Source organism: Rhineura floridana, chromosome 3 (assembly GCF_030035675.1).
Source record: "Rhineura floridana isolate rRhiFlo1 chromosome 3, rRhiFlo1.hap2, whole genome shotgun sequence".
NCBI classification, from domain to species: Eukaryota; Metazoa; Chordata; class Lepidosauria; order Squamata; family Rhineuridae; genus Rhineura; species Rhineura floridana.
The window spans coordinates 112,994,201-113,022,110 of NC_084482.1; the positions used below are offsets into that span (position 1 = coordinate 112,994,201).

Here is a 27,910-nt window from a genome sequence, read left to right on the forward strand (position 1 = left end):
AAGGCCAGCACCTTGTAGGCATTTTTTAAAAAGTAACTGAAATGTAATTGTAGTGATTACTTTCGAGGAAAAGTAAAGTAATCAGTTACTTTTAGAGCAATTGCAATTGTAATGGTAATTACTACTTTTTTGGGCCATGTAACTGTAACTGTAATTTATTACTTTTTAAAAGTAATCTTCCAAGCTCTGGTTCCCTCTCTTTCAACGTGGGAGAAAATAGCTGAGAGAGCTTCTGGAGCAGGCATGGTGACTTCTCCAGCTCATGTACACTGAACTTTCCAATGTGAACACATCAAAAGTTCAGCCTGATTGAGAAGTGTCTGCCTTTTTAAATCTATCATTCTCACGTTCCTTTTTCCTAGCTTCCACTTGCTTTTGCATTCATGCACCAAAAAAAAGGTAGCCAATTGAATTACTGTCTGAATTATTTCACTTTCATCCAATGAACCACAGGAGAGACACAAGACTGTGTACACACTCTTGGGGCTGGTGTCATATATGCATGCCTGGGCAGATTTTCATCACTCAATGGATCATTATATTTGTTTCCATTATAGCAGTTTGATTATCTCTCTTGAACACTCAAGTATGCACAAATGCATACGTGTACACACACACATAGCTTTTGTGCACCCATAATAGCTGATCAATCTAAAGAAACCTGCAGCTCCATGTGGATTGCATTCTCTGAATGAGGGCCATTAGGTGCAGGTCTACAGAGAGAGAGAGAGAAAGCACTGTTCAATGATTTACCCTAGCCAAGGCCCATGGAGTGTAATCCAAAAAGGCCATTTGGGGAATATCGGATAGTTTCTCAAAAGCAATCTCAAACTCTGTAGGACTTTAAGAATCAAGGAGGGAAAGTAGCAAGAGGTTCAATATGAAGAGCAGGGCAAAATGAATAAAATGCATTACATGCAAAGAATTACTTGGCTCAGCTGTCAGTCACCAGTGTGATTTTACAGATCTGAGAAACTGGGGAGACAAGGATCTAGGGAAGTTGATGTCTGCTGCACCAATTATGCCCTGAGGTGCTACCATCTAACATCCTGTTGCAGGCAACTGTTTTATAGACATTTCTCATGGTTATAAAAATATTGTTGTAAACTTTGTGTTCAGCTGAATGCGATCAAATCTTCAGTGGATTTCTTTTAGTCAATTCTACAAACTAGCCGGCAAAGGGTTAGTATGATTCTCTTGTACTCCTTCCTAAAATTGTGATTCAGGGCACCATAAATCACAGCATTTAAGCAGCTGTTAAAGTAGGCCATAAAGTAGCTGGCTGTGAAGAGCCATTCCGGTATGGAGGAATCCAATGTTGGTTTTAGTGCCACGACAAAGCCAATGAAGTTCAGGGGTGCCCAACAGACGGCAAAAAGCACAAAGACCATGAACATGGTCAGGAAGTTCCGGACATCATGGGGCTTTATTTTGGGTCGACCGTCGGGCTTGACTCGCCGCCGCACCTGGAGCACCAGCACCCAGATCCTCAGATAGCAGTAACTGACAATGGCAATAGGCAAGAAAAAATGTACTGTCACCACCATGATGGTGTAAAGGGAGCTGACGGATTGGGCAAAAGTGCAAGAATACACCCTCGGGTCATACTTCAGGGAGTCCACAAAGAGGTTTGGTATGATCGCCAGCAGGGTAAGGCTCCAAACTACCCCCACGTAACAGAGTGTGTTGTTGAGGGAGAAAACCTTGTCGTACTTCAGACTGTGGCAAATGTAGCAGTAGCGGTTAATGGCAATGCCAGTAATGTTGAAGATGGAGCCAATGACACTCATACCCATCAGGAATCCACTGACCTGACAGTGGAGGTAACCCATTACCCACTCATCATGGAAAATGGCGATCAGGGCCAGCGGGTAGGGGTACAAAGCTACCAGCAAGTCTGCAACAGCCAGGCTGACCACAAAGGCATTCCCTAGGATGGAAAAGTGGAAGAGTTAACGGCATTTGAAAGGTAATCGGTCTTCATAGACAATAAGAAATGTTCTCTTCTCTCCACACCACCACCACCGCCACCCCCATAAAACATCTACTGGTGCCTGTATACTGTACTGCTGTGCTTCCTCTCTGTATCTCAACTAACTTGGGTTTACATAGGAAGCTGCCTCACCCTAAGTCATACCTTTGGTCTGTCCAGCTAAGGATCATTTAGGCCGATTGGCCGTAGCTCTCCAGGGTTTCAGGCTGGGTACTCTCCTAGGCCTACCTGAAGATGCTGGGAATTGTACCTGGGACCTTCTGCATGCAAGGCAGATGCTCCTCCACTGAGCTACAGCCCCATTATGTCCTTGCAGGAGAAGAGACTCAATCTCATTAGAGATAGGGGACACACAGCGCTAGCTCCTTAAAGGGGCTAACATCACACCCCATTGCTCAGTAAAATTTGCCAGCTTCCACCAATGTTCTGGTCACTCAGTGCAAAAGCATTAGGGAGACCAGCAAGCATTTGTGGACTTGATTTTTTTTGAAATTTTAATTTATCTTAATTAAGATTTAAATAAAATAACTTTTAATCTGAACGTTTTCGACTAGATGTACTTGAGTTTCTGCAGTTTCACTTATAATGGCACTTTCAATGTAAACAGGCTCTCCCCCCCAAAAAAACATATGGGCCACAGTGACACACAATCTGCCTCCACTACTGCCTTCCTGAGCCATGCCATTCAATCAGTTGGATGGAGACTTTTTCAGCTTCCAGAGGTGGTCCCCCAGACGGATCAACCACCAACAGTTCAATGTGCAGGAAATGGGTCCTATGAGACTGTAACAGGGAGAAATGGGGAACACCATGTGACAACCTGCCCTGGGGTTGCCCTATTGGCTCCAAATTAAAACGTTGAGTCTTTCCATGTGCTAATCATGAATGGGATGCTTGAAAAAGAGCAATAGATATGTTAATGAGACAATGCTTCAGGACTTTGTTGTTGTTATGTGCCTCCAAGTCGACTACGACTTATGGCGACCCTATGAATCAGTCACCTCCAAGAGCATCTGTCATGAACCACCCTGTTCAGATCTTGTAAGTTCAGGTCTGTGGCTTCCTTTATGGAATCAATCCATCTCTTGTTTTGCCTTCCTCTTTTTCTACTCCCTTCTGTTTTTCCCAGCATTATCTTTTCTAATGAATCATGTCTTCTCATGATGTGTCCAAAGTATGATAACCTCAGTTTCATCATTTTAGCTTCGAGTGACAGTTCTGGTTTAATTTGTTTTAACACCCAATTATTTGTCTTTTTTGCAGTCCATGGTATCTGCAAAGCTCTCCTCCAACATCACATTTCAAATGAGTTGATTTTTCTCTTATCAGCTTTTTTCACTGTCCAACTTTCACATCCATACATAGAGATAGGAAATATGATGGGCTGAATGATCCTGACTTTAGTGTTCAGTGATACATCTTTACATTTGAGGACCTTTTCTAGTTCTCTCACAGCTGCCCTCCCCAGTCCTAGCCTTCGTCTGATTTCTTGACTATTGTCTCCATTTTGGTTAATGACTGTGCCAAGGAATTGATATCCTTGACAAGTTCAATGTCCTCATTGTCAACTGTAAAGTCACATAAATCTTCTGTTGTCATTACTTTAGTCTTCTTGAGGTTCAGCTGTAGTCCTGCTGTTGTGCTTTCCTCTTTAACTTTCATCAGCATTCGTTTCAAATCATTACTGGTTGCTGCTAAGAGTATGGTATCGTCTGCATATCTTAAATTATTGATATTTCTCCCTCCAATTTTCACACCTCCTTCATCTTGGTCCAATCCCACTTTCCGTATGATATGTTCTGCGTACAGATTAAACAGATAGGGCGATAAAATACACCCCTGTCTATCTGACCTTCCCTGGTACTTCATTCGCATACCCTTTCCCTGCCCCTTCTCTTTCACATGACTCTTGGTAGGACACCTAAAATGAAAGCCCACTTAATAACCTATGTCAGTAAACTGAAAGTGAGCGTGGTGCAGTGGTTAGAGGTCCTAACCTGGGAGACCAGGGTTCAAATCCCCACTCAGGCATGAAGCTTGCTGAGTGACCTTGGGCCAGCCACAGTCTATCAGCCCAACCTACCTCACAGGTTTGTTGTGAGGGTAAAATGGAGAGGGGGAAGGAAATCATATATTGGGAGGCAAGGTGGGATATAAATGTAATAAATAATAATAATACATTCTCATTTTACTGAAGCATGTTGTTCCTCATTCTGGCTGCAAGGCAGTTATATTAAGCCCATGAGCTTGTGGTACAAGCAGATAATCAGAAAGGGAAATAGAAGGGTCACTCAAGTTTATAGATGTGAACTCCTGGTTCTCGGTAGTGTTAATGGCTAGAAAGCCCCCATTGCTTAATTGTGTTGTAAGATACAGAGATGCCTTAACAGAGATTTTCAATGTATCCTTTTGGCAATTCTGTGGGCAGAAATAAGTTTGCCAGTATCAGTGCCTGTAACTCTCTGGCATTCTTGAAGATCTTGGTAGCAGAGGACCGTTCTGCTTGTGCGTGCAATGGCCTCTCCACCATCACCACAACTGCACACTGTGATAGGCTTGTTCTAACTTTGCAATACCACAGTACTATAGCAGTGTGGCAATATTGGGTGGGCCTGATCCACACCACAAATCACATTAGGTTACTAGATCTGCAGACCAGAGGATACCCAGCAGTTCTAGAGTGCCCAGTGTCTCAAATGGAAGCCTGAGACACAGTAACGACCCCAGTCCAGAAACAGTTGGACACAACAAGGTATTGTGCTCAATTAGTGGCCAAACAGCAGATGGGAGGGTGCGCCTTCCTACCCTCATTGCAGTAGGATTGGGAATAAACACAGTGCAATGTGATTGAGGATTTTTTTGGATGACTTGAGTCTAGATGCACAGCTGCATCTTCTCTGCTTACAAGGTTGTCAGTCCCACAAAGGAACCCACATGCAGAAGCCTGGCTCTGTGTGGATCTCCCTTACCGCTATAGCAAATAACTTCTGAGGTCACTCAGCAAATCTAATATCCAGAACTCTGCACCCTGCACTTTCCAGTGCACTTCAATTAAGGAATAAGAAGGCAGTGAGGCTTCCTAAATTCAATACTTAGGCTGCAGTTCTTTACTACTTATGTGAGAGTAAGGCTCATTTAAACCCAGTACTTGCTTCTAAGTAGACACATAGGATTATGCTCTTGTTTTCCCAGGCTTGCTATAAAAATGCAGGTGGTTCACTTAACTCTAAATTCTCAAGTGCAATAATCATCTTGAATTTCAGAGGCGTTAATTTTAAGCTGCAGGCCTACCATTAAATGCCATGGGAAATATTAGTGCCCTACATCTCTGAGAAGCAAAAGAAGTAGCCACTTACAAGCACAAATAATCAACCTTTTTGTACTTTGTTCTAAGAATTATCACAGTGGGGATACCAGTTTTCCAAAGGGGTTGAGCCAATGTCATTGGATTGGATCCAAACTTAGTCATATGTAGAGCAGACACACTAAAATCAATAAGACTGATAATTAACTTAAGCCCCACAGATTTCAGTGCATCTGCTCTATGTGTGTATCCTAGCCACTGTTGTTATTGTTGTTATTATTATTATTATTTAGATTTATATCCAGCCCTGTCTCCCAGTAGGAGCCCAGGGCGACATTATTTGTATAATGAATAAAGATTGTATTGCATAAAAATCCATATTGATAGGGTAGACTCACTGTTCCAAACACAGATCTCAGCAGTAATTTCAGATCTTATTCTTCTGTGTTTCCACCACTTCTTGTCTACAAAGCATGCTCAAGAAGTGTCTGTATTTTTGCTACTTTACATTAGAAACACCACAAGCACATAAGTTGTTTGCAGTGTCTACAGAGAGACAAAACCATCAGGAAGAGAATCCTACACATTTATCCCTAAACAGAAGTGCAGCTGCTGTTTGATGAAGTTGCTTACAGCAAATTTCAGTAGACTGAAAGGCTGTTGATTCCCAACATCCTGGTCATGCACTTGCAAAGCTCAGCAGGGAATGCAAAGGGACAGGGCCTGCCATATCTTCCAGCTGAAAATCTTCGGCTGAGTTTTTTACCTGAAGATAACGTGATGAATTCAGACTCTTTAGGGAGCTTGAGCAGAGTGTGCCTGGGATATTATCACTCAATGTTAAAATTGTGTAAGTACAAAAAGGACTGCCACTCTGATCCAGGTGATCAGACCAGTGGCTGGTCCATTTTGTCGAAACTCCAGCACCAATCAGCACGGTCAATGATCAGGAATCATGGGAACTGCCGTTGAAAACATCTGGAGGGCACCAGGTTGAGGAAGGCTGATCTATTCTCCTGCATTTACAAGGGTTAGTGCTAGATGTACCAGAAGAAATCCAGAAGAAGCTGCATAGATATTACTGAGTCAACCATGCCTTGCAGTTAATCTCCTTTAGTTTCTTCATTGTGTGCTTTATGCACCTCAACCAACATGAAGTTGCACCAAAACACCCTGCTCTTTCTCCAGCCTCTGATCTTTGGGCATCATTTTGAGGGAAACTAGAGATGTCTTTAAAGCATGGATAGGGAACCTTTGGCCTGATGTTGTAGGACTCCAACTCCCATTTGCCCCAGCCAGCATGACCAATAGTTAGGGATGATGGGAGTCAGGGATCAATAGTCAGGGATCCAAAAGCATCTAGAGCAGCCTTTGGGTCCCCAGAGGTTGCTGGGCTACAATCCCCGTCATCCTGCCCATTGGCCACACTGGCTGGGGCTGATGTAGTGGAACAACATCTGGAGACCCAAAGGTTGGGAAAGGCTGATCTTGAGGGACACAGGTTTCCTGCCCCTGCTATAAAATTCTGTTCTCTAGAAAGCTGGACATCTTCCCATTGCGAAAATGATGAGTCCTTTGAAAGGCATCTCAAATCTTAAGAATGACAGAAGAACCTTTCAGGATCTGCCCAAAGTCCAGCAGCTTATTTGTTTCAGCAGCCAACCAGATGCCTCTGAGAAGACCACAAGCAGGACACCAAGGCAAAAGCCTTTGCCATGGGTGCTCCTCAGCCAGTGCTGTTCTGAGGCACACATGCCTCTGAAGCTGAAGGTAGCAGCCAGCCATGATAACTAGCAGTTACTGAGAGCCTTGTCCTCAATGAATCAGACACTCTAGTACTGAGAAAGGCAGGCAGTACTGCCTTATTACAGATAAAACCAACAGAATCTTGCGGCACCTGAAAGAAACAAATATGGCATAAACTCTCTATATTTGGTTTACTGGGGGGAGAATGATGTGAGCAGTGAAATAAGAGGCATAAAATGCAAAAGCCCCCCCCCCCCCAGCCATGTCTGTTAATTAGGCTATGGATTAAATGTTTGCAAAAATAATTTTAGTGGCTATTCACGATACTAATGGTACCACAAACATGATGGTTGTTATTATGGAATTCGCTACCACAAGTCGTGGCGATAGATGGTTTTAAAAGAGGACTAGACAAATTCATGGAGAATAAATCCATCAATGGCTGCTAGTCATGATGCCTATGCACATCCAGTGTCTGAGACAGCGTGCCTCTGGATATCAGGCTTGGGGGAAATACAGTAGGAAAATGCTATTACACCCATGTCCTGCTATGCGCTCCCTATAGGTATATGGTTGGCTGTCGCGGGAAAGAGAATGCTTGATTAGATGGACCTCGGGTCTGATCCAGCAGGGCTCTTGGGCACATGCACCTGCCAACTGAAGTTAACTCTTCATGTCTCCGATGAAGCTTTTTATTGTTTTTGCTGTGGCTACCTCTCTGGAAATTAGCATAGATTAGTTTTCCATTGGGGACATTACAGCAAAGACAAACATTCCCACACTGTGGGTACGGCAGAGGGCTGGAAAAAACATCCTCCACCCCAAGATTCTGAGAGTGTCTTTCACACAGGTGACTTCCCTGAAAATCTTACAGCAAAGATGGCTGGGCTTTGACCTTTTTTTGTCAGGCGGTCCTAGAACTGTAAGATAGTAGGCTGCTGAGTGCTTTAAGTCATGAATGGTATCAAATACAAGTGATTGTGAAAAGTTAGTGGGCCACAGTTGGCTCCACGTTATAGCAGCTGTAAAACAGGAATGAAGAAGCTGTGACCCTCCAGAAGTTGTTGTACTCCAACTCCCATCAGCCTCAACTGGCATGGCCAATGGTCAGGGATGATGGGACATGTAGTCCAAAAGCCTCTGGAGAACCGCAGCGTCCCTACCCCTGCTCTACACACTGCTGGGTTGATGTTCTCCAGTCAAATCCTTTGGAGAACCTAGGTCAGACACTCTTCAACTGAGGACAAACCTAGATAGTTGATCCACAATTATCACCCTCCCTCTGATTTTTGTTTTGCTAATTAGCAGTTGATTTTAACTCTTTCCTCCCATGTCTTTTCCAGATGTAAATCTCAACTCTCCCTCAAAGCTGCTGTTGGCTCTCTAGGAAGCGGGGGGGGGGGGGAGGGGGAGGGGAGACCTGATACAGACAGGGCTAGCCAAGACATTTTCCTGCCTAAGGTGGATTTGTGAGTGGCTTTCTCCCATCCCAAGTCAAGCTACATAGCCATAGGACTCACGGCCAGAGAAGTAATTCTGGTAAATGAGGCAGAAGATCTCACAACCACCTTTTCCCAAAAATTAATACACAGTAATACATTTTAAAACCAAACAATTTGCTGTCCTCTTAGCACCTCCAAAATCAGCCACATGAAGCATCTCCCTGATATGTGAGGTTGCCCCCCCCCCCGCATCAAGCTAATAGCTGCTGTGAGATGACATAGGGATGTACAGCTGGGGAAAGGGCACTGAGAGAAAAGGCTTAAAAATATTTCCAAAAGCAACTGTTCCTTGCTCTTCAAAACATCCCCATGGAGTTGCTAATTATCAAAAGAGAAACAGTGGGCGATCCTAATTGCAGATCTCCTACATCAAGTATAGTTTAGACCTTCCTCTGAGTTATTATTTAACATCTAGGGCACTTCCAGACCCTTACTATTTTAGGGTGTGATTCAATCACATACCAGCAAATTCAGGGTGCACAATTAAAGCTGATTTGGTGCTCTTGTGCCGCAAACCCACTTTCCCAAAAGACTGAATTTTGAGCGGTACCGAAAATGATGGGAAAATGTACTGGAAAGTGTGGGATAACACTTGCTTTGTCACAAGTCAACTAAAAACCCTGCAATCAAATCAGGATGAATGTGCAATAAACGGGCTGTCTGCACCCCTAGAGAGGAAGTTTCTTCAGAGAGCAGGGGCTGATATTCAGCACCTTCCATCACAGGTCCATGCGTGCCCTTGACGGAACCTACGATGACCTCCTGCCCTTCTTCAGAAGGTAGTGGCAGTGGGTTCTGCCTAGGCAGGAAATATCTGCATACCAAACAAACTGGGAGATGGGCTTCTCCTGTGCCTCATTGTGTATTGAGGGGAGGTTTTTCAACTCTCTCACTTGGTGCTACAAGAAGATCCCTCCAGGAGACCTGCTGGGCAGGTACAACCCAATTTTCTGCTTTTGCTGGAGTGGGGACTTTCAGCAGTTTCTCAGACCGTGGTGGAGAACGGGAGCTTGGAACAAAAAGAATTCGGCTACCTTTCCAGGCAGGTTAGGCAAACTAGATCCCAGTCCATTATGGTAGCATCTGAGGTTAGGAGCCGGGCAGAAGGCTGGCCCGGGGGAAACAAAGGCAAGTGTCCTCTGGCCAGCAATGCCATTACCTGCTTTCCTCAGCTTCTTGTTCTTGTAGACGGACAGGATAACCAGAAGATTGCCCAGGATGTCCACAGCAATGGTAACGATGAGGACGATGGCAAGGAGGGCGGCCACCCAAATGGGATAGAGGACCGCCTCTTCCCTTTCCAAGCCAGAAGACCGGTTCTTCTGCAGCCACGCTTCCTCTTCCATTCTCGCGTATCTGGGGGGGTCTCCCGCCTCCGATTTCCGGCCCGGGGTGGAAGATCGTTTAGGGCAATCGATGTCCTGCTCCAGCTTGTGAGGAACCTCACTGCAGGGGAAGCGAGGAAGAGGAGGGCTCCCAAGTTCCTGCCAAAGCCGAGCGTGATGGCCCAGCAAAGCCACATAGGAACTTCGCTAAGGCCGAAAATCGTTGCGCGCCGCCTTGCAGAAGTTTGCGGAGAAGTTGTCTGCGGCTGGGGAGAGGCACATGGCCTGGGCTCCTCCTCCTCGCTCTTTTGTTCGGGCCTCGGTAATTCCTGTGGACGCGGCGGCGGCAGCTAAGAGGGTCTTCTGTGGGAAGCCTCTTGCCGGCTGATCCAGAACTCCGGACTTTGGCCAAAGGTCAAGAAGAGGGAGGAGGGATCGGAAAGACCCTTCCCGGCGGGCTCGCTAGCGCACCTGGGCATCTCTTCCGCGCCTTCCCGCTGGACCTCGCGTTGCCTTTTCGCCTTTCTTCTGCGCACTGGACAGATCGCCCAAGAAGCTGCCGCGCTCAAGTACTCTTCCTGGCTGCATTCCCCGAGAAGAGCCACGCAAGCAAGGCTGAGCAGAGGGGACCCACCTGAAAGAGCCGGCGATGACTGGGGTGGAAGAGGAGGAGGGATTGGGTCGCCAAGGTAGCCTCTCCATGCCCCACCGGCCAGGGAGCTTCCGACGGGGAAGCCGCTACCTTTCTGCACAGTTCAGGGGCGCTTGCTGGCGGAAGGGCGGACCGTTAGTTGAGCGGCAGAACATCTGCCTTGCATGCAGAAGGTCTGCGGTTCAATCCCCGGCATCCCCAGGTAGGGCTGGGAATGCCCCCGGTCTGAAACCCCAGAGAGCAGCTGTTAGTTAGGGAGCTAGATGGATCACTGGTCTCACTCTTTATAAGGCAGCTTCCAGTACTCGCAGGGCTCTGCTTTTCCCCCAACGCTTGTCTGTCCAGAAGAAAGCTCCGGAGCGCGGCGCTCTCCGCTCCGTTCCTTCACGCGCCTCGCGACTGCCGATCGCTTGCCTCGCACGTATCTGCTTCCATTCGTCGCCGCGACTTCTCCTCCCTTTGTTCCGCGGCGCGGTTCCGCTGGTACTTGCGGAAGAGAGTTGCCCTTGAGACTCTGCTGGAGATGTATGGGGAGCAAGGCGGTGAGGCGGCGGAGGCAAAGTTTGCCCGTCTTCTCGCTCGCTATCTTCAGCGCCTCTTTGCTTTTCAAAGCGCGCGTTATTCTCTCGCTCCCCTTTCTTCCCCCGGATCTGGCCCAAGGGGATCACATTCGGGGACCTCGGTTTTTCCCCCTCGATCCTGGACGCCTCGCGGGCAGCCGCCTTCAGTGGTTATATAGCCGCTGTCCCTTGCACGTGTTGCTATTAACTCCTTCCTGCCTGGGAGGCAGAGAGAAGATAGGAAGGCTTGTGGGGCTGCGGCTGTTCGAATTAAGCGGATGCATTGCTATTGATTTGGTTTTTTTTTAAGTCTGCAGGAAGGTTACATTCTCTTATTTTCTTTGGAGGACTTTCCCTTACTGATCCAATAATCAGTGCAGACCTCCATGTGTTGCCTTTCAACTAGATCAACACTTTTCTGTGCAGTACATGGGCAAATGTACTAAGATGCTGTAAGGTAAGGAACTTCATTCCTGAGTTTCCCTTCTTGTTTGTCATACTAAGACTCAGAGTAACTGAATTTGGGCAGAGCTTACGAGTTTTAGGAGGAAGGTTAAGCATGGAAATTCCTGATCCTAACCTCTGGTGTTGGGTGTGACATACTCTCGCTCTCTCAGGCTTATTCATTTGCATTTCACTTTACCATTCACAACACACACACATATAGAACATCATTAAAAGATGAAACAGCATCACACATACATTCTTCCATGAACATATTTTTCTCTTTTCCCCTCCTCCTCTCCTACTACTTCTGGCTTCTGGCTAGAACAAAACCACATATCTTTCTCCTCCCTGCCCCCCTTTCTGCTGCTAGGTTGAGAATAAGATCCATCTTAACAAACAAAGGAGGCCATGCTGCTGGAGGCCATGCAGAAGAGAGAGAGTCCCCTTCAGCCCAAGTTCTCTCCTCCCTCTTTTTCTACTTTCCCTTGCTTGCTTGTTTGCACTCTGTCATTGTGTCCACACTTCTCAGTCCTTCCCCGTGCACCTTCTCCCACAACAACAGAAGTCCCTAGGAACCAAGTGAAGTGTGTTAGCTATTGAGAAGAGTCTTCTCAGTAGGTGACTTACTTTCTTTCACTCTGGCTCTAAGCAGCAGGAAAGGGTACTGGAGACATAGGGACCCTGCTCCCAAAAAAGTAAGGGGTCTAAGACCTCCCAGGACCCTGAATGACTACATCCCTGCCAATTGTAAACATTCTAATGCCAATGGGAAGGATTTCATGGAACCCTCAAGTATTTTCTTTTCCCTGCCTGATTTGTCTGATTGCCATCCATTCCTCGACATGGCTCACAGGTAGGATTTTTTCATGGGCATCATGATTAAACAGGACTAGTTTTACAAAAGCAGAAATGCCATTTTAAGCTTGCTTTTAATTTCCCTAAACTATGTATTCTCCAGTAGATCCATAGCCTTCAAAGGGCCTATGGTGATCTGAACATTTTTTTTCCTGAATTTTAAAAAGATCTCTTGGAACTAAATATCTCTTTCAGTGGGATTTGCTTCCAAAATAAGTCTTCAGCCTTAAGAACAGAATTTACTTTCAAATTCCTAAAGTTCAGTGGAACTTACTTTGGAGTAAGGCTGCAGTCTCATGAACTTGGCAGGAAGAGAAAGGCCAATTCAATTCAGTGAATTCCTTATGAGCTAGGGTTGCCAGGTTCCTGGCCTGAGAATGATGCTGTATCTTTAGGAGAAGAGAAAGTCAGCCAAGTGCAGGTGTTCTTGCTACTCTGTAATGGGAAAAACCACAAGGTGGAATCTCCCTTCCCCCTGTACACCTTTTAAAGATACAGAAGACCTCTTGGAGGCTGGGCCTGGCAACCAAGAGGTCTTCTGTATCTTAAAAAGTTGTGCAGGGGGAAGGGAGAATTTCACCTTGTGGTTTTTCCCATTACTTTGTTATAAGAAAACCTGCACTTGGCTGAATTTTCTCTTGTCTTAAAGATACAGAATCATTCTCAGGCCCTGAGCCTGGCAACCCTAGTCCCGATATTTACAGCAAAATGCCAAAATGCTGTATGGGAGATATGGAAAATTGGGGGTGGGGTGGGTGCAATATCACAATTTTTTTTCTCCAAAGAAAGGAAGCCTCATTTATTTCAAGGGAGTTACTTCAGAGTAAAACATACCAAAGCAAGCCAACTGTGTTTCATACTGTAAAGACAGTACATGAGGAGTGAATGCAACAATGTGGTCAAGGAGGAAAGTCCTTAAACAAACAGACCCCAGCACACAGGCAGACTATCCCTATCCTCCTCCATCCAGCATCAGGCTACCAGGAGCAACAATGAGCTGCTCCTGTTTTTTTCCTGCTGCTCTGGGAGGGCTCCTTCCCAAGACCCATGTGGGGATAGTCAGCATTCATTTTTCTGATTGCTTAGCAACAGTGATTAAGCAATTAAGCATCCTTAGCAAGAATACTTTCTCTACCTAATCAGCCTTAGAACTTTGCCTCCACATTTTGCTTTTTAACTTTATAGATGTCTTATTGACTTAAAAAAATAAAGCTAAGAGCATAGCCCCCCCTGCTGACTCGGGGCCCAAAACATGCTTACCCCCTGTACCCTCTGTGGACAGCCCTGAGAACGAGGATATATAAATGACTATATCTTCTGTGTGATCTTGCCTGCTGTCTCTGAGATCGGCTAGGAAGCTATGTTGTGCATCCTGCCTGTATCTGATATACATTTGGTGAAAATGAGTGAAAGTTCCTTATTTGTAGTTGTGCTCAGCAGGACCAGCCAAAGATAGCAAAGCAATGAATGCCTTCCTCACCAAGCCAAGGTGCAGAGCACCCAAGACCAGACAAGTTATTTGGCAGCTGAGGCAGAAAATCCCCTGTGCCTCTCCCTTTCCTGGCAGTAAACAGACAATAATAATACATTAACTTTAAGCTATCCTTTCAGCTACCTGAGGTGGCTGCCTCACTCTGCCTAATGCTTGGGTCGGTTCTGTCTGGTTGAACTCCTACTGAGATCCTCCTGGCCTCTTACTAGATGACTGTTTGTCACTTCCTCTAGACATTTTTATTCTTCTAGAACAGCCTTTCCCAGCCAGTGTGCCTCCAGATGTTGTTGGACCACAACTCCCATCAGCCTCAGCCAGCATTGCCAATGGTCAGGAAAGATGGGAATTGTGGTCTAACAACATCTGGAGGCACACTGGTTGGGAAAGGCTGTTCTAGAAGGTCAATTTGTCCAGTTAATGTGTGTGTCTGGGTCTGTGTTTTCTTCCATCTTGTCTGACTAACAGTATTTTTTTATTTAAAAAAATCACTAGTTTTGGCTACTTTAACATTGTGTTTTGATTCTGATTCGTCCAGCTCAGCAACGCTGACTGACAGCAGCTCTCCAGGATTTCAGGCAGGAGTCTTTCTTTTTTTTTTTTTTCCAATAATTTTTATTCAAATTTTCATAAAACATACAAGACGAAATCATAAAACATTCAAAGACAAAAAACAAAATCAAAAATAGTTAAACAAAAAAAAATAAAATAAAATAAAAATAAAAATAAAAATAAAAAATAAAGAGTAAAATATTGACTTCCCATTTGTCAAAGATCAGATCAGTTATAAGTCTATAATATATAACAATCCTGTCTCTTAAGTCATATTATAAAATCACTTTCCTCCAATAGTTATCTTACTTAATCATCAAATCTCATAAACATTACTTTATTCTTTCCACAAAAAGTCAAAGAGAGGTTTCAATTCTTTAAGAAATATATCTATCAATTTTTTTTTTCCAGATAAGCATATCGATTAATCCATCTCATTACTAATTATGATAATCTTATTGTCATAACCATAGTCAAAATAAACATTTCAATTAATCCATCACATCAGAATCTGTTAGGTTCAGTAATTTCAGTAGCCATTGTTCTATTATCCCTATTAGTTCCATTTTCCATCTTCCATCTTCAGTAGTCTTGTTAAGTCCAGTAATTTCAGTATCCAATCTTCCATTATCAGTATTCCATAATAATCTTGCTGTCAAAGCCATAGTCATATAGTAAGAGTCTGATGGGAATTACCTCTATCCCAAATATTTTCTTGCCATCCATTCTAAATAGGTTGCTGAAATACTGCTGTAAAATCATATCTCTGTTCTTTTTTTCAAAATACACTGGGTCATCTCTTGAAAGTTTTTCCATTGTCACATGGCTGCAGTTAATTCCATAGATTTTCTCTATATTGGGCTCCATCACGTCATTCCAGTCCAGAAGATTATCCATGCCATTGATAACTTTATCTCTAGAATCTTCATTAATTTCTTCAGAGATAACATTGAGTTCCAAACAATAGATTTTATTTCTAAAGTCCATAGACTCCAAATCTTTTTCCTGTTCCACGTTTGTTCCAATCTCCGGGGTCTCCTCTCTCACAGGGACCCCTATTCCAGTCTCCAGGGTCTCCTCTCTCACAGGGACCCCTGTTCCAGTCTCCAGGGTCTCCTCTCTCACAAGGACCCCTATGTCTTTAATCTCCTGTGTCTCCAAACAATAGATTTTATTTCTAAAGTCCATAGACTCCAAATCTTTTTCCTGTTCCACGTTTGTTCCAATCTCCGGGGTCTCCTCTCTCACAGGGACCCCTTCCAGGGTCACCTCTCTCACAGGGACCCCTATATCTTTAATCTCCTGCGTCATTTTACTCAATTCAATTTTCAACTCCTTACAACCCTGTCGCAGGTTTTGTTTCGTTATCTCAATCTCATCCATTATTTTCTGAAACATAGTTATTTCCAGATTCTCAGCCACTTTCTTAATTGCCATTTTAAAAGAAAAATATAGGAAAACCACTTCTTATTTCAGCAACAATTGGGTTAATACTCCAAACTTGGTGACATCACAGTATAAACAGAGCAGACAGCCTTATCTCTCCATAGTTAAGTAAACAAAATGCAGTTCCCAGGATCGAAACAATTAATGGCAGTCGTCAGAAAACAGATTCGTCAAAATAAAATAGACCAAAAAGAGAGTAGTCTCAGACAATATAATATTCTTCAAAATAAAAATCTGGAATAGAAATCCCTCTTCTGTGTATATCTTTAGAATGCAAATCCAGGACAGCTTTTTGCAACAAAAACAGAGATAAGCTATTAATTAGTGCGTAGCAGAGAGAAGTTATGGCTCCCCAGTGAGATGTCAAAAACCGATCAATCTGGCAAATCTCTTTTAAACAGCAACAATTTAAGTCAAGTAAAAGAAAAATATAGAAAGAAGGGTGCTTGCCTGTTAGTGCGTTCTCTCTTAGAAGATAAGGTGAACGTTCGCTTTATCAGATAGAGCTTGCTGTTGAAAATCCGTCCCACCTTCGTCGGCTGGACCTCGTCCCATAAATTAATGAGATCTGGTCGCCCCAACAAAAATAGGCTTTGAGGTTAATCTCTTCGTTTCTCCCTACCCGGGAGAAGTTTAATCAGTCAAAAAAAAAAGAAAAAACTGACTGATATATCTGAATAAGCTTCTTTTGAGGCAGGAGCCCGTCTCAAAAGCAGGCACAGGCTAAGTCACCCTTCCCGGAAGTCCAGGCAGGAGTCTTTCTCAGCTTTACCTGGCGACACTGGGGATTAGACCTGGGACCTTTGGCATACAAAGTAATCACCTCAACCAACAAATGAAATAGAAACATCGTTCCTCAGTGGCAGAGCACATGCTTGGTATGCATGTGCTTCCAGGGGGCCACATGCGAGTGGTGGGTGAGGCCAGAGGCAAAAGTGGGAGCAGCAGCAAATATATTTACCTTTGTACTGTAGGCTAGTGACTACACAAGCACACATGCTCACTCCCCCCCCCCATTCTCCATCCAGGCAAGCAAGAGGCATGATCAGATTTCAAGGGCAAGTGCTAGCCAGGCAAGAACACTTGAGGATGATGCAACTGCGGGGAGGGGGACTGTGGCCTAGGGACACTCCCAGGAGTCAGGTAGAAAGGCCTGAAGGGCTGTGGTTGGCACTTGAGGTTCATTACCCCTTCTGCAAGCCTACTCAGAAGCACGTGCTATTGAGTTCAGTGGCACTTATTCCCTGGTATGTGTGCCTAGGACTGCATCCTTGGTAATATTTGCATTGATATTATGTAAGAGGTAGGGGGCAAATGGTCATTTTGAAAGAGAAGGTTCTTGGAATTCTTTAATAGCGTGTGCCTAAGCCGCAAAACCTCATGGAGTGTCTTGATCACACTGTGCCAGTCTTTCCCAAGTTGGTCCCCTGCAGCTGTTGCTGGACTAGAAGTCCCATCATCCCCTACCTTTGTCTGTGCTGGCTGGGGCTGATGGGTGCTGGAGCCCAACAACACCTGCAGGGCAATAGAAACCAATGGGAGAGGAATGAATAAAAACTTTTAAATGGAAGAAAAATAAACACAACCACCATCACACCACCACCCTCCCATTACTGCAACCCACTACACATGCACACACATCGTTTGCTACCACGGGCTTATGAATGCTTAAAATAAACACTCTGCAGCTGTAGCCTTAGACCCACAAATTTAATCAGTGGGGCTGATCTCTTTGTCGGCATGCATAGCGTTGGAGTCTGCAAGTGTCTCTGTATGGGGTTATAGTGAAGAGCAGCAGCCCTTTGCAACAAAGAACTAGGAAAGAGGCATTGCTCCCTAGGTTTCTTTTTATCACATGTCACCTTCAGTAAAGCTACACAGATTACAATGTGAAGATTTCCTGGTCCTCCCCCCACCCTTGATTTGTTCTGTGGCTTCAGATGGGAATCCAAGACCAAAGCAGACTTCCCTAGAAAGTCAGCTGGGAGGAGACACAGGAGTCCTTTGGCTTGACCTTGTTTCCACATTAGTTTGCCACCTGGGCCCACCTTTTGTAATCTTGGGACACAAGCAGAGGCTTCGAGCAGCAGAGTATATCAAAGACAGTCCTCTCCTACCCTCCTCAACCAAACAACCCAGTTTCATACATTCAGGACAGTGGGTCAAAGAGGCTGGGTGGCAGGAGATAGAGGGAGAGAGAGAAGCTGTTTTAAAAGAGCAATTTATCCCCCCCCATGTGTGTCAGCCAATAGGCAGGGTCAAAATAACAAACCACAGCAGCTCTTTTCAAGGCAGGCTCCTCCACGGAATGAGCCTGTTCCCTGAAACACATTTGCAGCACAGCAGGGTGTGAGGAAGGGGGTGTGTGAGGTGCTACTTCCATTAATGCTATTTTCTTAGAGAAAGCCATTCCCTCCTTAAAAGGTCTCCTCTCACATCCTTCACAGCATGTCTGACTCATGCAAGTTTTGGCAGCTGGTTCAATGTCACATCTCACCCTTCTTTCTTCCCTCAGTTATCTCTTGAGGAACTTTTAGTTTATTTTTTAAGAAGTCCCACAGAGATTTGAGAGCAGAAGTCGGCATTGCCAGATTATTGGTTTAGAATTCCTGTCCTAGAGCATCACAGTTCTTGTGGAACAGCATCGCTGGTGAGATATGACAGCGCTCCACTATCTGAACTTTCTGGAAACTATTGTTTCAGCAAGCTTTTCTAGGTGAGCTACATCTACACCATATATTTAAAGGACATTCTCCCCCCCCCCCAAGAATCCTGGGAGCTGTAATTTGTAAAGGGTGTTGGGAATTGTTGCTCAGGGAGGAGTATACTACAGTTCCCAGGATTCTTTATGAGGGGGGATTAACTTGCTTTATGTGTATGGTGTGTACGCAGTAAGATCTCTTCCTTAGGTGTTCATTTTGCATTGTTTTAAAACCTATCTTTAGTTGTTGGGTTTTTTTTAATATTGTTTTAAAAATTGTTGTTAGCTTTTTAAAATGCTGTGTTTGTAAATTGCCTTGAAACACATGTAAAATGATTCATGGAGGAGTAATTTATTAACATTTCACTGTTTTTTTTTTGTTTTGCTCAGAACCCTCGTAAGGGGTTGGCAGAGGGGAAAACCATCTGAAGCCACCTCCTGCATCCTTCTCCTTTTTCTCTGATAGCAGCACTCTAAGCCACCTTGTCGCCACCAAGTTCCTTGCAAAGACAGCTGCCACATTTCTAGATGATTTATTTCTGGCATCAGGAAGAAACAACTTCAGGCATATCAGTTTTTTACACACAAACTAATTTAAGGAAAGGGACCCCCCTTTCACTGCTATCTTCTCCTGTTGCAAATAATGATAATAAATCAGGAATTCTTCAGCTGAAACAAAAAATCACCTCTGGTTAGGGCAAAACCCAGCAGCAACAGGACAGAGAGGACCTGCTCTCTTTATAGCCATCAGGCACTCACATTTTCCTGCTCACCATCTTGCATGAAAATCATTGGCCATTATAGGAATTGCTGCCAGTCTGCACTCTTGGTTAGTAGCTGGAATCAAAGTTGTAGCAAATCCAAGCAAGCTTGGTTTCTTGTATATTTGTATGTGAGAGAATGTCAAAGGACTCATAATCAGAACTAGGGCTGTGCAACTGCTTGGGACAAATCATGAACTGAACCGGGCTGATTCGGTCTGAATCGGGCCCAGTCTGAAGTGGGCTGAGGCAGGTTTGGATTGTTATGAAGTGTGTTAGACCGATTTGGAGTGCTTTGGATTGATCTGGAGCTGAAAACGCTAAGCAAGCCAGACAACTTGTCATCAGAGTGTTGCAAAACAACACCATTTAAGAAGAACTCCAGAGTGTGGAGATGAGGAAATGGATTTTGCTCCCTGACAGTTCTAGCTTCTGATTCAAGGCTAGAATCTCACACAACACTCTCCAGCCACAGTGCTTGGCGGAGGGATGGTGAAGTGTTAAAATTACGTAGCAGCTTGCTGTCACTGCATTTCACTCTTCTGCAAGTCCTCTGAATGTTAGAAAAAGTTAGGTGCCATTTGTTCAGCTTGTCTTTGGGGGGGTACATTGGCAATGGGTATTAAATCCTCTCCCCACTGGCTTGTCTTACCCTGTAATACATCACTCCAGACACTTTTGTCCAAGGAGGCTCACTTTGTGTTAGGGACAGATTGCATAAGGTAGAGCGAATGGTGGAGGGGAGGTTCAGGTTCACATGTACCTCCATTTCCCAATACTCATGAATGGGATGCTGTGATGTTCCTATATTAATGTATATATGGTAAGTGTTGTTGTTTTAGAAGATACATGGTAAGTGGAGTGAAAGAGGAGGGGGAGTGAATGGGCAGTAGAAGGCGAGATGATTGGCTGAGTGTTTAAAATGGCTGAATGTATAAAAGGAAGAGTGAGAGTGGAATCGGGGGGGAGAAGAGAACTGAGTGGGTTGCTTGGTGGGGTTTAGAGAGTTGTTTACCAGGAGGGAGGTGGAGTTCGGATTAGTATTGAGTAAAACCATATGCTTATGTGCCTTAAGAAGAAATCTTGTTAATCTTGTTAGCTTTGTTATCTGTAATAAATACTTAATTTGGTTTACCAAAGGCCTGATCCTTGGCTGGGGTTTCACAGACCAGAAGGGAGGGTAAGGTAATGACCAAGGCTGAAGGGGAACTGTAACAAATGGTGGCAGCGGTGAAGAGAATAACAATACCAGTATTCAGAGTCTCTGGGAATACTAGTATTGGGACGTTACTGGTGGTTGCCTAGCAGGGGGATCTGTTGAGATCTGTGCTAGAGCGGATAGGTAAACCATAAGAGAGTGCGGTCCGGACTGGTGGAGTCCCTAGTGGTGCCTAGAGACAGGCAGTAACCACAAGCAGGTAGGAACCTGACAGGGAGAGCCAGGGAAGGACGCATCACAGATGCACCTGCAGATAACAATGAAGCTCTGCTGCTGCCACTTGTACTTTGGACTTCAGCCACCAGGAAGAGTGAAAACAGATGCAAATTTTCTAGAAACTGGATTTCTTTGTAATTTGATCATATAGGACTATGCCTAGATAAGACATCTTAATCCCATACAATAATGGCTGCTTTTCTTGCAAGCAGAGATCACTGATGAAAGTGGGCATGATGATGTTAGTGATTTGGCATAAAATGTTTTGTTGTTGTTGTTATGTGCCTTCAAGTCGATTACAACTTATGGCGACTCTATGAATCAGTGACTTCCATGGCATAAAATGTAAACAGCATTAATCACTGCAGCAGATAGTTGGTAGTAATGCCATCAAACAACATTTTCCTTTACATTGACATTGCTTTGTTTTCCTACATTGTGATCATGTCTGAAATACACATTTTGCAGTTTCTTCCTGTGTATTCAAAGCAGGAAAAACTAATTGTGCCTACAAAAACTACATTGTGCTCATCACACATGCACAGAGATAATTTACATGTTGGGGAAAAATACAGTGTGTAAAGCATAATGAGATATTTTGATGTCCTTCTTAAGATAGGAGAGGTTGGGAGAGCTTTTGTAGTTATTCCAAGGGCTGTTGATTTGTTACTAACAGAGAAGCTACTAGTATTTGCTATTGCATTGTACCTGGTGTGTGGTGCAGTAGCCTAAATTCAATTTTCCAAACATCAGCTGACTTTTTAACCTTTTGAATATCATAATAGAATAATTGGGCAGTGATCCACATGCACAGAATCATAGAATTGGAAGGGGCTTATAAGGCCATCAAGTCCAACCCCCTGTTCAATGCAGGAATCCAAATTAAAGCATACCTGACAGGTGGATGTCCAGCTGCCTCTTGAAGGCCTCCAGTGTTGGAGAGCCCACCACCTCCCTAGGAAATTGGTTCCATTCTCGTACCGCTCTAACAGTTAGGAAGTTTATCCTGATGTCCAGTCAAAATCTGGCTTCCTGCCACTTGAGCCCATTATTCTGTGTCCTGTACTCTGGGATGATTGAGAAGAGATCCTGGCCCTCCTCTGTGTGGCAACTTTTCAAGTACTCAAACAGTGCTATTTTATCTTCCCTTAGTCTTCTCAAGGCTAAACATGCCCAGTTCTTTAAGTCTCTCCTCACAGGGCTTTGTTTCCAGTCCACTGATCATCCTCGTTGCCCTCCTCTGAACCCATTCCAGTTTATCTGCATCCCTCTTGTAGTGTCCAGAACTGGACGCAGTACTGAAGATGAGGCCTACAATACCAAATAGAGGGGAACCAATATTTCACACAATTTGGAAACTATACTTCTGTTACTGCAGCCTAAAATAGCATTTGCCACTTTTCCAGCCTCATCATACTGTTGGCTCATGTTCAGCTTGTGAAAAACAACAATCCCAAGATCCTTCTTGCATGTAGTATTGCTGAGCCAACTATTCCCCATCTTATAACTGTGCATTTGGTTTCTTTTTTTCTAGGTGTAGAACTTTGCACCTGTCCCTATTAAATTTCATTCTATTGTTTTCAGGCCAATGCTCCAGCCTATCGAGATCCATTTGAATTTTGTTTCTGTCTTCCAGGGTATTAGCTATCCCTCCCAATTTTGTATCGTCTGCAAATTTGATAAGCATTCCCTGCATCTCGTTATCTAAGTTATTAATGAAAATGTTGAAGAGCACTGGCCCCAGGACCGAGCCCTGCGATATACTGCTCATTACTTTCCCCCAGTTTGAGAAGGAATCATTGATAATCGTACTCTTTGAGTACAATTCTGTAGCCAACTGTGGATCTACCTGATAGTTGTTCCACCCAGTCCACATTTAGCTAACTTGCTAATCAGAATATCATGAGGCACTTTGTTAAAAGCTTTACTGAAGTTGAGATATATTATGTCCACAGCATTCCCACATTCCCAGGGAGAGTATCCAATCATAAAATGAGATAAGATTAGTCTGGCAGGATTTGTTCTTGATTTATCCATGTTAGCTTCTATAATCACTGCATTGTTTGCAAGGTGCTTACAGATTGACTGCTTTATAATCTGCTCCATAACTTTCCCAGGGATTGATGTCAGGCTGTCTGGTCTGTAGTTCCCTGGTTCCTCCTTTTTGGCCTTTTTGAAGATTGGGACAACATTAGCCCTCCTCCAATCGTCCGGCACTTCACCCATCCTCCACAATTTCACAAAGATAATAGACAGTAGTTCCGAGAGTTCTTCAGCCAGTTCCTTCAATACTCTAGGATGCAGTTCATCGGGCCCTGCAGATTTGAACTCGTTCAAATCTGCATAGGTGTTCCTTGACCATCTGTCTATCAGTCTCAAGCTGCAATCTTGCCCCTTCAACTTCATGTTTCCCAGACCCTCTTTTAGGAGAAGACTGAGCCAAAGTAGGAATTGAGCACTTCTGCCTTTTCTTTGTCATCTGTTATTTTGCCTTCCTCATTGAGTAGCTGTACCACCCTTTCTTTTCTCTGTCTTTTACTATGGATGTACCTGAAGAAAGCTTTTTTGTTGCTTTTGGCATCTCTCGCTAACCTCAGCTCATTCTCAGCTTTAGCCTTCCTGACGCCATCCCTGCAATTCCATGTTACCTTTCTGTGCTCTTCATTTTCGTCTTCTCCTTGATTGGGTGGTTGGTAGTAGACTCCAGCCACCACGTTCCTTTTATTCCTTGCCCCAATTATTTTAATCCAGATACTCTTGGTGGAACTACCAAGCTCATCTTCCTGTATTTCAGTGCAGGGATATATATTTTTAACATAGTGACTCTGCCCCCCTTTCCATTCCTTCTGTTCTTTTTGAACAGGGTATATCCTTCAATCGCTGTGTTCCAGTCATGGGAGTCATCTCACCAAGTTTCAGTTATACCTATCAAGTCATATTTATTCTCCTGTATTAAGAATTCGAGTTTGTCCCGTTTGTTTCTCATATTCTGGGCATTTGTATACAGACATTGAAGACTATGTGATTTACAGCCTGGCTTCCTTCCTACATTTTTATGAAGACTATCACTGGGCCTCATTAGAGCCTGTCCCTCAGTTTCTCTTACTGTGCACAAGCTTTCGTTAGTCGTTACTGCCAAGGTTATGTCTCCCTCCCCCTTAGGATTCAGTTTAAAGTTCTCCTGATGAAGTTCTTCATGCTGTGGCCAAATACATTCTTCCCAGTCTTTGTGAGGTGCAACCCATCACTTCCCAGCAGTCCATCTTCTAGGAAGAGTAGCCCGTGGTCCCAGAATCCAACTCTCTCATGTTGGCACCATCTTCGTAGCCAGTCATTCAACAGGAGTATTTTTCTTTCCCTTTCCGCTCCTCTTGTAACTACAGGAAGGATGGATAAGAAAACTATCTGGGTCCCAAAGTCCTTGAGTTTCCTTCCCAGAGCTTCAAAGTTTGACGTAATTTCTTCATAGCTCTGCTTGGCAGTATCATTCATTCCCACATGGATGAGCAGAAAGGGATATTTGTCAGTGAGTTTTATGAGTGATGGCAACCCTTCCATCACATCTCTTATCCATCCTCCAGGGAGGCTGCATACTTGGCGAGTCCATGGATCTTCTCTGCATACAGTAGGGCCCTGCTTCTTGGCGCCCTGCTTTTCGGCGTTCCGCTAATACGGTGCCAGCAGTGTGATCAGCTGGAGGGGGGACTGGAGCTCCCTGCACTCCAGCTGATCGCGCCGGAGGAGGGGAAGATCAGCTGTAGCGTGCTACAGCCGATCTTCTCCTCTTTTGGCATGATCAGACTCCCGCTCAAGCTGATCACACCCGAGCGGAACATCTGATCTTCTCCTCCTCGGGTGCGATCAGTGGGTTAGGTTCCAGACCCTGTGCTACAGCTGATCCGCTTTTCGGCGAGCGTCTGGAACCTAACCTGCCATATGAGTGGGGCCCTACTGTACTTGGGTGTCAATCCCATGCAGTAGGGAGTCTCCCACCACTACTACTCTTCCCTTCTTTTTGTCATGGGGCATGGGTTCATTGCCTCTGCTTGACTGAGCTTCAGCCTCTCGCTCGCTGTCGTGTGGGGTCTCCTGTAATTCTTCCCCTGCAGGCTGTTCTCTAGTCTCATCCTCAAGTGCCTGGAAGTGGTTCAGTAGTTCCATTGGTGATAGATGTGTTCTAACTCTTCTGCTCCTGTCACCCTTCTCCATGGAGTTTCCTCCACTTTGTAGTTGCTCTCCACAACAGTCTCCTCTTCTTCAACATGCTGTTGGTCTGTACTTTTCTTTGCTGTTGTTGCAGCGTTCTATCTAAGAACTCTTCATCTTCTGTTATACTCTTCAGTGTGGCCACCTGCCGTTCCAGGCCCCTCACTTTCCCCCCCCAACAGTGCCACCAGCTTGCAGTTTTCACATAAGCAACTTCAATACGTTTAGCCAATGCGGAGGTATATTTACATCAGTGTACATCTGAGCCCTATTGACCTGGACAGATGCATCTGTTGCTGTGAACAGGGATGTGCAATGAGATCTAGGGCCATGAGCTGTTATGCCTGACAAATGGCCTGTAATTTGAATTTGACAAGTTCATGGAGGATAAGACCATCAATGGCTATTAGCCAAGATGGTTCTACCTCCACTGTTGGTGGAAGTATGCCTCTGAATCAGAGCTTGGAAAAGTTACTTTTTTGAACTACAACTCCCATCAGCCCCAGCCAGCAGGGCCACTGGATTGGGCTGATGGGAGTTGTAGCTCAAAAAAGTAACTTTTCCAAGCTCTGCTCTGAATACCAGTTGCTGGGAATCACAAATATGCTGTTGTACTCAGGCTTCCCCTAAGCATCTGGATGGTCACTGTGGGAACAGGATGCTGGACTAGATGGGCCTTTGTCCTGATCCAGCAGGGCTCTTATGTTCTTATGATTACAGCTAGGTCAAGGCCAATGTCTTTCTAATGAGCTGACTCATAAATCAAGATCTGAACACTCCTGGGATTGGTTTGGTCTGAATAAAAATTCCATGACCATGTCGTTCTGTCTTTATTCTGAGCAATGCTGACTCCTGCATGGTGATTGTCTAATCAACCCAAATTAATCTCATAAAACATTTTTAAAGGTATCTTTTATTGCTTTTGATAAACAAAGTCCATAATAAACTCTCACAGAGAAATAATTCATATAACTAAAAACGTACAGTGCATTAAAGGTACAGGCCAGCCTTGTATTAAATAATTCAGTCCACACTCCATTTTGGCTCTTTTTCCCCATGTTTGTCCATCAGTACACTTTTTCACACACATTCTCTCACACACAACCTTGCACAGATGTGTACATATCACTAAAGGTGGAGTCAACATACTCTTATTTTCTCATTATTTCCTAGGGCAGCAGTATGGAGGTACTTGGTAAAACAGGCTCTGGTTAATTATGGGAATGGTAGAAAGATACTGTGATAACCACCATCCATGTGTTCCTTGATCTGGTTAATATGGAGACCTTGTGGAGGATGTCACATACAGGTAACAATGTTTGTGGTACAAATAGGATATGTTCCTTGTCTGTCCTTCTGTAGTCTACCTTTCATGTTCATTACTGCCAGTTGACATCTAGTGACAGTGACCAGTAACCATTTGTAGCCTGAGAAAAGGAGATGGCACTTTCTGTGCAGCACCTCTTTCTCCTATAGAAATACAACTGTTCTCTTTCTTTTTTCTTCCTGTAGGTCCTTTTCATTCTAAGGGCTTGAGGGTGATGGACCAAAGAATGAATGAATGTGATGGTAGAACATCCCTTTCTATGAAAGGAACAAGGAGACATAGAACTGCACGGCAGTCTATCTTCAACCCCACCTCCCCCGGTTCTCTTTGGGGAGCTTTTAATCTAATGGAAACCTTTGATGCTAGATCCAAAGGCAGCACTTCAATAAAAACGCTTCAGTAAGAAGTTCCCTCTATGTCACAGTAAGCAATCAGTTCAGTCCTGATTTCTGCAGCTTTGGCAACTGACAACCACAAGGGCCTACTGTTCTTTGGTTACAATGAATTCTAGCTCATTCTGTGTGGGATGTGTTAGGGAGTGCGTCCATGCAAGGGTTGGAAGGCGGTGATGAAGTTCTCTGTCCGCTTCTAAAGAAATCACTAGTGCTAAGAAGATGTTGCTATCAACACTCAAGAAGAATTATTTCATTAAAAAAAAAAACACTTTCTGTTGCTCTCCAGCTACAATCCAACTCAAATAAGGTCCATTTGGAATCCAACCCAAAGCTGATGTGATTGTTGACTGGGACTGCGGGCAGAAGAACCAATGCTAGTTTTCAGTATAATTATGTCTAGAGATGAGGCTGTCAAGAATACGACAGGAAGTTGCACATTCCAAGAAACAGACACTGAAAAGAAAGTTGCCTCTCCTTCAAGCACATTATGCAGATGAAAGTAGATGTCAAATATTCCTTTTAATTTCAAACACAAGTCCCACTAAAACATCACCTCTTCACAGCTCCCATAGTCACTCTCCACCATGTCGGAGCCCTCGTAATTGGGAGGCGGTACTGGCTGAGTTCTAATAGTGGGCGCAGGCCTCACCTCGCAGTCTGCATAGGAGGGCTGGGCCACACTGAGTCGCATGCTTACCCTCTTGTATCCACTGTCTGGAGGATAAGGTGGGCCCTCATTTTCTACCAGCTGAGAAGGGTAATAGCTGATGGCTGTATATTCATTCTGGCACTGGGAAGCAGGTAGCTCTCCAGATCCAGGGAGTAAGAAGTCTTCCAGATTCTGGTTGCTGTAGCGAGGTGGGATTGGGGCCCGCTTGTTGCTTTGGTCAAGTGGGAAAGGGAAGCCACCGTAAAGGCCAGCTGGATCTGAGTCTACGGAAGGAGGAGGAGGCCGACGGCATGGAGAAGGTGGAAGAGGGCCTTGAATAACTTCATACTGATGATACTCTTGGAGATCTGCAGGCTGGTGTCTTGGTGGCCAGTAGACTGTTTCCCCTGGGTACACTGGAATACAATCAGAAACATATTAGTACCTCCCATTGAAGGTGTGGGCTTATAGTGGCATTTCTAGCCATCCATGTGCTTTCTTTTAGGATATTAACCTCTTTTGGTAGTTCCAAAGAGCTATTTAGAAGGAACCATAATCCCTGCAG

At 44.4% G+C, this 27,910-nt stretch overlaps 2 protein-coding genes and 1 long non-coding RNA gene across 3 annotated transcripts in view; 1 reads left to right on the plus strand and 2 right to left on the minus strand.

The window, feature by feature from the left end:
* Window positions 1-309: 309 nt before the first annotated feature.
* Window positions 310-11,307, minus strand: LOC133380335 (melatonin receptor type 1A-like). Its single transcript, XM_061617425.1, has 2 exons — window positions 9,705-11,307; window positions 310-1,930 (listed from the first exon to the last, which is right to left on the minus strand). The coding sequence occupies exons 1-2, from the start codon at window positions 9,889-9,891 to the stop codon at window positions 1,152-1,154; spliced, it is 966 nt and encodes a 321-aa protein (XP_061473409.1). The 5' UTR covers window positions 9,892-11,307; the 3' UTR covers window positions 310-1,151.
* Window positions 10,896-27,220, plus strand: LOC133380337 (uncharacterized). The gene is made up of 3 exons (XR_009761425.1): window positions 10,896-11,539; window positions 26,148-26,283; window positions 26,487-27,220. It is a non-coding gene; the product is annotated as an uncharacterized LOC133380337 (long non-coding RNA).
* The window catches only part of FAT2 (FAT atypical cadherin 2), a 137,732-nt gene continuing 135,691 nt past the window's right edge, over window positions 25,870-27,910 (minus strand). The window contains exon 24 of the mRNA XM_061617424.1: window positions 25,870-27,761. Coding sequence (XP_061473408.1) covers window positions 27,238-27,761 — 524 coding nt within the window. The 3' untranslated portion in view covers window positions 25,870-27,237. The remainder of the gene's footprint in view (window positions 27,762-27,910) is intronic.